General features: G+C 37.2%; 1 protein-coding gene across 1 annotated transcript in view; it reads right to left on the bottom strand.

The window, feature by feature from the left end:
• Positions 1 to 8,452: 8,452 nt before the first annotated feature.
• Positions 8,453 to 10,341, bottom strand: part of LOC140336220 (defense protein l(2)34Fc-like) — a 6,940-nt gene continuing 5,051 nt past the window's right edge. The window contains exons 4-6 of the mRNA XM_072419216.1: positions 9,486 to 9,577; positions 8,870 to 9,125; positions 8,453 to 8,595 (exon numbers count right to left, since the gene is read on the bottom strand). Of these exons, the coding sequence (XP_072275317.1) occupies positions 8,530 to 8,595; positions 8,870 to 9,125; positions 9,486 to 9,577 (414 nt within the window). The 3' untranslated portion in view covers positions 8,453 to 8,529. The remainder of the gene's footprint in view (positions 8,596 to 8,869; positions 9,126 to 9,485; positions 9,578 to 10,341) is intronic.

Below are 10,341 nucleotides of genomic sequence, written 5' to 3'. Positions count from 1 at the left end.
TCCCTCATGGGAATCTTCCAGTTCCATGTGTTTCAAATATTCCTTCAAACATTCCCCCATGGGAAACTTCCAGGTCCATGTGTTTCAATGACAGTAATTAATTCCTACCAGGGAATGTTTGAGGAATTTCAGATTCCCTATATTATAGAGCCTGAACAGTTTATAAAATTAGGCTAGGTTTACACTAGCATTTTTTCCAAGGACAGCCACTTAAAACAAATGTATTTATTACAGGCTTTTTAGGTGGTAAAGTTTCCAGGCACCTAACTGCCTCCAAAGCAGGGGTGTAGTGGGCCTCACTTTTCTTGGGACCCCAATATAAGCTCTCCCTTGGCACTGGCCACTGATAGCCTTCACTGTTACCATGCCCCCTCTTCTTTTTTTATGACTACACCCCTGCTCCATAGACTTCTTAAGACTACTTATTATCACTTTTGCAAGACGTTTTGTTTTTGCAAGTACATTTTTAAAGCAGTGTCAGTTAATTTTAGGAAGGAAATTGGCTGGAATATTTTGTTTAGGAACTGACATTTGCTTTCATTTTAGCACAGTTCCTATGAAAGGCAACATGGCTGTTATTGTTGACTCTGAATTCTGAATGGTGCACTGGGAGATCTAATTTCCCCCCAACTTTCTGATATAAGAAAGAAGGAAACATTTTAGTACAAAATAGGTAACCAAAGGATATGACCCTGCCAGTTACATTATTATGAAAGAATGATAATAATTAAATCAGCAAGTGCCTACCTGTCACTGGTTTTCTTTTAGCTAGCTTTTAAAAACAAAATGTAATAATTTAGAGTTGGATAAAAGGTTGCATGAAGTAGAAAATATTGTTGGTTAAATAGTGCTTTTTGTCTTAATATTTTAGACCCAGAAAGAAAAATAAGGGGGAAGTGGTTCCAAAAAAGGTTTGTCATTCCAGGTGAGGGGCAATCAGGGGAGATGTGTTCCCGTGATGATCAAAAAAAAAAAGGGGGGAAGGGAGTTTGCCACCAAAACAAGAAGGCAGAGAACCCAAGACTGGTGTTCCCTACCAGCAGTCCATAAAACTGTAAATCTGAAGCTTCCCCAAAAGTTCCCAGGTGGAGAATCAGTTACTTCCATTTAAACACATGGATATGGAACCAGGAAATGGCACACAATAGGAGGGGGGATATGGAATGGTGGGTGAATAGTGAGGGTTTTAAAGACAGAAGAAGAGAGGTTTTAAGAGCTCTTTTAAATGGGAAAAAAGCAGGAGCAAACCGAAGAGGACGAGGAAGACCCTTTAGGAGAGTCGGGGCATGGATCTGCTTGTCAAAGTGGGGTGGGAGACTCCCAAGATTTAAGCTCTCATGTTACTGAAAGTACCCTGGCTGGTTCTTTTTGTCCTCTCAATCACCAAAAATCATACATTTTATGCAAATATTCCCACAAAGCAGGGATGATTGACGGTATACACCCTGGTATTGTAGTGACAAAGTAGTGTCATGTAATTGAATCCTTTGTGTTTATATATAGGGTTTGCTGAGTCACGGTCTTCTAGTTTCAGCCAGTTGTACATTGTAGAATGAAACACACTAGACAGGGGATAGTCTACCTACTAAGAAATCCGATGTGCAAAGAACATTCCCATCATGGGCTGGACACTTGTTCTGCTTAAACTTCTCAATAAACCTTGTTCATACATGTTCTACAGCTTGCAAATTATTTTAGTAAACTTCCCAACAATTAGTTAGATCCCAGATTCCTAGGGAGGTCCCTGTGCCTTACCAATAGAAGTATATAAAATGTGACAGTTGTAAATCCAGACAAAATTTAGGATTATCTCTTTTTCTTTTTTATCATTGGTTTTTACTCCTATCATTAAGCAGAACTGGGATTTCTGCTTACTTACTATCAACGTAAAAAAGGTTTTGCCTGACTGGGTAATGCAATACTATCTGCAACAAGAACACATAAAGAGCAATAAAAATCTGATAATAATTCACATTTTACAATTTTCACATTTAGTGTACTACACTATACTAAATAGTGTTTTTAATTATGTCTGTGTTTGTAAGCAGATAAGCAGTGTTTCTTGTATTACTTCTGCTCCTATTATATTGGTGGTTTACCTCCACCAAAAAACTTTGCTCCTCCCATGGAAAACGAAATGATAGGGTCAACCATTCCCAACCAGGGTTCTTTCAGAGATTGTGCGGGGTTCCTTGAACTGTGGTGGATTGGTCTCTAATTTTCTAAAAGCTGCATAATTCTGGGACCAACACAATTGGGCAAGTTGCATGACTCTAATGATGTTTTAGATGCCTATTTTGTCTTATTCCATTATTACAGGGAAGGAAGGGAGAAGGGGCATTTTTTTTCTGATGGACACCAATTTAAGAGACTTATTTCCTCACCGGTGCCCCCAAATATCATTTTAATAGGCATTTCCTTAGACCTGGAAGTTATAAAAATTAAAAAGGTTATACAATTATAAATCATAAAAGTTCCTTAGGTGTAAAAGATTAGGAAAGACTGTATTTGGTGTAAAAGAAGAACTCAACTCAAAAACTAGTCTTTCAATTATTACTCTATTCTCACTTACTTGCACTAAAATGTCAGTCTTCCCATTGTGGCACTTGCTGGGTCAGTTTGTATCCATGAAAAATATAATGATTTATGAAGTGTTTGGAAATGGCCAGCTTGTGACTGGAAAATTTATGTTTCCTCCTCTCCTGACCTTCTTCTCTCCCTCCCTCCCCCTCCCTCACCAGCTGGAGCCCTCTGCACGGAGAGCCCACAAGCCGACAAGAAGCAGGAAGCAGCTGCAGACGGAGCAGTTGCACTCAAGTGACATGAGTCCCAGGCAAGGAAAGAAAAAAATATATGCATAATTTGGGCAGTGGGAGTAGATTAGAAAGAAACACTCCCACCAAGGATGGCATTTCCCAGCTTGCAGTTCACCCCTAGGCAATGGAGAGACCTGGGGTCAGAACTCATTTTTCATGTTTAAAGGTCAAAGCAAGCTGAAAAAAAAGTATTCAGATGATTATAAATTGAGTTTATGGTATCCATAAGCCAAAGTTGATTTTGTGAGTATGGTATGCTTTAAGAAAAACTAAATTAGGTATATTATTTCTAAAGTAAGGATTGACAAACTGCTCCCCCAACATATATCTGGTGGCAATTTGTTTACACAGTGATTGCTGTGAGTGCTGTTTTCCCTACCAGTTATTTTCCTCCCAGCATTCTACATCTGCTGCTTATTGGGTAGTAACTACTATTCATAAAATCAGATATTATATACCATTTGAGGGAACATTAATTCTATTTATATGCTGCTGTTAAAAATGTGCCATTACTTTCAATTTGGGGAACCATAATCACCAGGACAGCAAGTGATTGGAAATCTCCTTAACAGAGCCCTATTTATAATTATAAGCCCAACTGTGTTGTCAGCCTCATCCACAATGTTATCCCGATCTGTGTTGTCACCCCCATCTGTGGAGCACGCCTTCTTAGTTGAGGTTATCGCCCTACTCCATGTTGACACTCAAATCTGCGTTGTCACCCTCATCCATAACGTTACCTAATTCTGTGTTGTCACCCTAATCTGCATTGTCACCCTAATCCAGGTTGCCACCCTAATCCATGTTGTCAACCAAATCTGCATTGTCACCCTTATCCACAATATTATCCTAATCTGTGTTCTCACCTTTATGTGTGGAGTGAATTGTCTCCCTAATCGGCATTGTCATCCTAATCCGTGTTGTTGCCTTAATCTGTATTATCACCCTAATCTGTGGTGCCCTGTTACCCCAAAAAAATCCTTCAATTCAGGGGTGCAGTCCCCTTCCTAAGGAGCTGACACCCCTATCCACTACCCCCCCTCCCCCCTCGCACCTAACATAAGCAGACAATAATGGTTCTAAACTTCTCTGATTGTCCAGCAAGTTTATTGCTTTTTTATGTACAAATGCAAGCTAAATTGCTCTAGTCTAGGATATTTCCTCATGTATGATAGTTATTGTAGAACCTTGATTGCTACCAGGTAATGTTTGAGGAATTTCAGATTTCCTGTATTATAGAGCCTGAACAGTTCATGAAATTAGACTAGGTTCACACTAGCATTTTTTTTCCAAGGGCAGGCACTCACAAAAAAAGGTTATTGTTAAAACATTTTTTTTATTACAGGCTTTTTAGGTGGTAACATTTCCAGGCACATAATTGCCTCCAAAGCAGGGGTATTGTGGGCCTCAGTTTTTTGGGACCCCAATATAAGCTCTCCCTGCGCACTTGCCCCTGATAGCCTTCACTGTTACCATGCCCCCTCTTCTTTTTTTATGACTACACCCCTGCTCCGTAGACTTCCTATGACTACTTATTATCACTTTTGCAAGAGGTTTTGGTGTTTGCAAGTAATTTTTCAAAGCAGTGTCAGGTAATTTTAGGAAGGAAATTGGCTAGTACAAAATTGTTGGAAATTGTTTTAGTACAAAATAGGTAACCAAAGAACATGACCCTACCAGTTACATTAATATGAAAGAATGATTACTCCAAAATGTTGGTTAAATCTGCAAGTGCCTACCTGTCACTGTTTTTTCCTTACTAGCTTTTATAAAAAAAAAATGTGATAATTTAGAGTTGGATAAAAGGTTGCATGACGTAGAATATATTGTTAATTAAATAGTGCTTTTTGTCGTAATATTTCAGACCCAGAGAGAAAAATAAGGGGGAAGAGGTTTCCTAAAAAGGTTTGTCATTCCAACAGACAAAAAATGAAGGGGGGGGTTTGCCACCAAAACAAGAAGGCAGAGAACCCAAGATTGGTGTTCCCCACCAGGGGTCTATAAAAAAGTGAATCTGAAGTTTCCTTAAACATTCCCAGGTGGAGAATTAGTTACTTCCATTTAAACACATGGATTTGGAATCAGGAAATGGCACACAATAGGAGCGGGATATGGAATGGTGGGTGAGTAGTGAGAATTTAGGAGACAGAAAGGATGGTAGGCAATTTTGAAAGGTTTTAAGAGCTCTTTTAAATAGGAAGAAAGCAAGAGCAAGCCGAAGAGGACGAGGAAGACCATTCCAGAGAGTCGGGGCAGCTTTATGTATGGAATATGCTGCCTGCTTCTTGTTATTTTTTGAAACACATTAATTTTCTTTAAAAAAAAAAGAAGTTGCACTTAAGTACTCTTATTATGTTATTGTCAGTAAGAAAATCCAACTAGATAGTGAGCCTATGGACAATTCCCTCTATGCACATCTAGCAGACATATAGTTGCACTATAATGGTGATTTATGGTGCAGGTGCATGGATCTGCTTGTCAAAGTGTGGTGGGCGACTCCCAAGAATTAAGCTCTCATGTTACTGAAAGTACCCTGGCTGGTTCTTTTTGTCCTCTCAATCACCAAAAATTATACATTTTATGCAAATATTCCCACAAAGCAGGGATGATTGACGGTATACACCCTGGTATTGTAGTGACAAAGTAGTGTAATGTTATTGAATTCTTTGTGTTTATATATAGGGTTTGCTGAGTCACGGTCTTCTAGTTTCAGCCAGTTGTACATTGTAGAATGAAACACACTAGACAGCGGATAGTCTACCTACTAAGAAATCCGATGTGCAAAGAACATTCCCATCATGGGCTGGACACTTGTTCTGCTTAAACTTAAACTCAATAAACCTGGTTCATAGATGTTCTACAGCTCGCAAATTATTTTCGTAAACTTCCCAACAATTAGTTAGATCTCAGATTCCTAGGTAGGTCCCTGGGCATTACCAATAGAAGTATATAAAATCTGACAGTTGTAAATCCTGACAAAATTAGTATTTACTTTTTTATTTTATCTTTGGTTTTTACTCCTACCATTGAGCAGATCTGAGATTTTTGCTTACTTACTATCACCGTGAAAATGGTTTTACCTGACTGGTTAATGCAATATTATCTGCAACAAGAACACAGAGACAGCAATAAAAATCTGATGGTAATTCAAGTTTTCGTATACTATACTCAATAAATGGTGTTTAATGTCTGTGTTTAAAAGCAGATAAGCAGTGTGTCTTGTATTTCTTCTGCTCCTACTATATTGCCCTCTTTTGGAGGCTGGCTGCGGACGTCCTGCCTGTTAATTATACTCACCCCTGAACCACCAATATCTTTCTACATCCATCAGAGCTTGGGAACACCAGGGTATCGCCTTCTTTACCTTTTCAAACATCACCATACTTTCCAAAATCATTTCATCCTAAATGGAAGCATTGGTGAAAATTCCATGCAGGTATATCCTGGAATCAGGATCATTTTTGGATACTAACTTACAATACATCATTGATCTCTTACATCATTGATCTCAACTGTCCCTTGAGGAAAGGCGAAACACGTTGGGCACCTTGAGATATCTTTCTGACCAGCAAAATAGTAATTAGGATAACTTTGTACAACAATTAGTATATGTTGGCATAATATTAATGCTATTGTCACTTGTATTTACATTAAATTATAGTACCTTTTTGGTTTAAAACAGTTGGTCTTTGTTAGTTTTAGGACCATACATTAACTGCTCACAAAAAAATAATACAAACATCACATCGCCTATAAAAGCCTGTCTGTATCTAACCTTCCCTGAATATATTCTTACTTATCATGCTAGGCAATATTTTATACCTTACCTATAATAAAATAGAAATCCCTCCTACAATCTAATCGGTATTACTTCTGCTTCTATTATATTGCTGGTTTACTTCCACCCAGTCGTTTCCAACCAGGGTTCTTTCAGAGATTGTGCGGGGTTCCTTCCTTGTGGTGGATCGGTCTCTAATTTTCTAAAAGCTGCATAATTCTGGGACCAACACCATTTAGTTGGGCAAGTTGCATGAGTCTAATGATGTTTTAGGTGCTTATAAATGTGTTATTCCATTATTACAGGAAAGGAGGGGAGAAGGGGCATTTTTTTTCTGCTGGCCACTAATTTAAAAGACATATTTCCTCACTGGTGCCCTCAAATTTGATTTTATTAGGCATTCCCTTAGACCTGGAAATTATAAAAAAAATTATAAAGGTTATAAAATTATAAATCATAAAGGTTCCTTAGGTATAAAAGATTAGGAAAGACTGTATTAGGTATATTAAATTGTCAAGTAAGGATTGACAAACTGCTCCCCCAACATATATCTGGTGACAATTTGATTGCTGGGGGTGCTGTTTTCCCTATCAGTTATTTTCCTCCCACCATTCCACATCTGCTGCCTATTGGGTAGTAAATAATTAATATTCATAAAATCAGATATTATATACCATTTGAGGGAACATTTCATTCTCTTGCTGTTAAAAATTTGCCATTCCATTCCATTTGGGGAACCCATAATCAGCAAGTGATTGGAAAGAACAGAACAGAGCCCTATTTATAATTATAAGCCCAACTTTGTTGTCACCCTCATCCACAATGTTACCCAATTTTGTGTTGTCACCCTAATCTGCATTTATTTTTTTTATTCAGCCACTACCACATTTTTTTCCTGCTTTATTTTATTAGTTTTTAATTTTACTATACATTAAACAGATATATTGATTTAAATAATTTTTTTCAGTTGGCAAACTCTGTGTATACCTCTTTATGACTGGTAATACTTAGGTACTGTTGCTGAATAAATAGCTTGCCCCTCCTATTTACATAAAAAATTATTTAGACCTTGGAAAATCTCGTTTTGCTTTGAATTTCCTTTTTAAATATTGAAGTGCTCCTCCTGTTCTATGAGCCTTTTCCTTGTAGATCTGCAGTACAGTATCATCTGATATTTGACTGTTAGGCTGCATACACATCCTCAATTATTGTTGTTGGAAATGATCTTTTACGATTGAAAGATGAAGGGACAAGTGCTCTACATACAGCGCCATATTGTTCCATGGAGAGCAGAGGAGGGAGAACCCCTCTGTGCTCTCCTCTGTTTACTTGTTTTGGTCAATGGATCCATCAGGAAGGACAACCACTGTACAAATGTCAGATTCTCACACAGGAACTTGTATCAGACAAAATTCATTTAGTAGCAAGAAAAGTGCTGTGTACACAGCCTAAGTGTAATCAGATTTGGAGTGGGATTCAGTAATGACTTCTTCCGCTTTATCCATTGCGTTGGTTGGGCCTTCTTGCACTTTTTTTGCTACTACTTAAATATTTTTTCCACCAGCTACCAGATCACCAGTCATCAGAATGGGGTGTGGTAAGATCTGCCTACTCACAAAGACTTGGCTCCCTCCACACAAAGAAACAGTGCATAACAGTGGTAAGTCAAGTGTAAGAAATACATTTGGCGACTAGCCGTTCCTCCTCTGCTTGCCTTTATTTTAATACAGCTTTAACAATTCAGTTTCTTTTTAAACATCAAAATCAAGCAAATAATTCACAAGTATAAATATACTATATTTAATATACTATAAGATATAAATATATCTTTTTAGATAAAAAATAACAACCACCTAGGCATAGTTATGAATATATTTTATTTCCATTAAAACAATTTATATGCATCTCCCCACTTCTTCTGTCTTCTGCTTGCATTCATTGTACCAGGAATGAAATGGCCATCACAATACAGAACAGCAGAAATACTTTAAAATGCTGGGCCTGTAATATAAAATGTTTTACAATTTAAACTCGTTAACAATATTTCTATTTATCTTTCTCATATATCAATAATCTTTCATGAAGCAAACCCAGGACCACAGGAACTTCTTTGCTTTCTAATGGGCTAGAATTACAGTAAATTATTATAGTAAACATCTTCGGGTTTATTTTATAGAATAAAATCATTATGAAATATTAATAGTATTTGGCTAAACAATAGATAGTCCTGTCCTTATCAAGAACAAAGCAAAGGTAAGTAATAAAATAAACCTACGCAAAGTTGGGATCCACCACTAGGAATATTGTTTTTTGAGGTTGCAGTAACCGATGTTCCATTATTCATAGACGAACTAGATGTGCTACCAGTTCTCATGGTAGAACCAGATGTAGCAGTGGTGCTCACAGTGGAACCAGATGTAGCAGTGGTGCTCACAGTAGAACTAATTGTGTTGTTGGGCACTGCCATGTATGAAAGTTTTGAACTTGCGACCTTGGTCCAGAAAACCTGCCCTGTTTGGACGACTGTGGCTCTGAAAGAAATAATTCATAAATAAAGTTTATACCTCTCCACCCAACCTCCATACCTACCCAAAGATATTCTGCTGATTTTCCATGTTTTGATTGTTGAGTATCAAATTATTGTAGCATTCATATCCACTACCTAAAATTGTTTAGTCTATTTAAAAAAGGATATTGTGTCTACTAGATAAATACTGTGCTGTACTGCACGGTAAATTGACTTTTAGAGCTTGGTAATATTAAATATTACAGTATAGCATAATATGGTATAGTATTTTTTTTCTCCTTAGGAACTCAGCTTTTTACCTCATGTGTGGTTAAACTATTTTTTTTATTATAATAGTGTTTTTGTGTGTTGCTTGAATACTTACATAATTTGAATGTCTGCAGTTGTTGAAGTTGGCGCTTCCCATGTCATCGTTAGACTAGTCTTTCCATCATTTAACGTTTGACTGACTGCATCCTGCAATTATAGTAGAAACCTAAACCCATGCAATTCCATGACATTAAAAACCTTGTACTTATGCATAAATCATAACTATTTCTCAATTTTCTGTTGTTCTTACAAATGTAAATGTCCTACCCTGACACTTATCTGCACAATTCAGTCATGTATTACATGGAATGTAAGGGTTTTGTTGATTACATTTACATTATTCTTGTATTACTTTACTTGATTACAATAGCCAGGGCAATACCCATTTTGTTACTTATCCAATCTGAACTTTGCTATAGCTCTTTTTTTGGACCGGAGCCACCAGCTTTCTGAAGGGGCTGAATGAGTTTCCTATTAGTAGCTGTTTTGGCATAATTTATTTCAGGACAAATTAAGTATGACAATGTTATTTCCAAATTCAATAGACCTTGGTCTAAAACTGGATTACAGTACAGTTCCCCTGTGCTATATTATAGTTGTTAGATTTTTGCATCAGGTGCTGCTGCAAAGAAACATCTTAGCCAAACCAGGTGCATTTGACATTTGATTTGGAAATTGTTTTTAGTATTACTGAACTCCTGCTCTCCCCTCTCCTTGGATAAGAACTGCTAAACAGGGGATTGCAAGAGGAATACTTTTACTTGCATATTCTTCGCGAGAAGAATACATTTTATGATTTGTTTTTGATCTGTATTGCTTTAATATCTGGAATTTACCTTAAATATGATTACCGTATTTTTCGGCGTATAAGACGCACTTTTTCTTCCCCAAAACTGGGGGGGAAAAGTGGG

Source organism: Pyxicephalus adspersus, chromosome 8 (genome assembly GCF_032062135.1).
Source record: "Pyxicephalus adspersus chromosome 8, UCB_Pads_2.0, whole genome shotgun sequence".
In the NCBI taxonomy this organism is placed as follows: Eukaryota; Metazoa; Chordata; class Amphibia; order Anura; family Pyxicephalidae; genus Pyxicephalus; species Pyxicephalus adspersus.
This window is presented reverse-complemented; position numbering and strand designations above follow the sequence as displayed.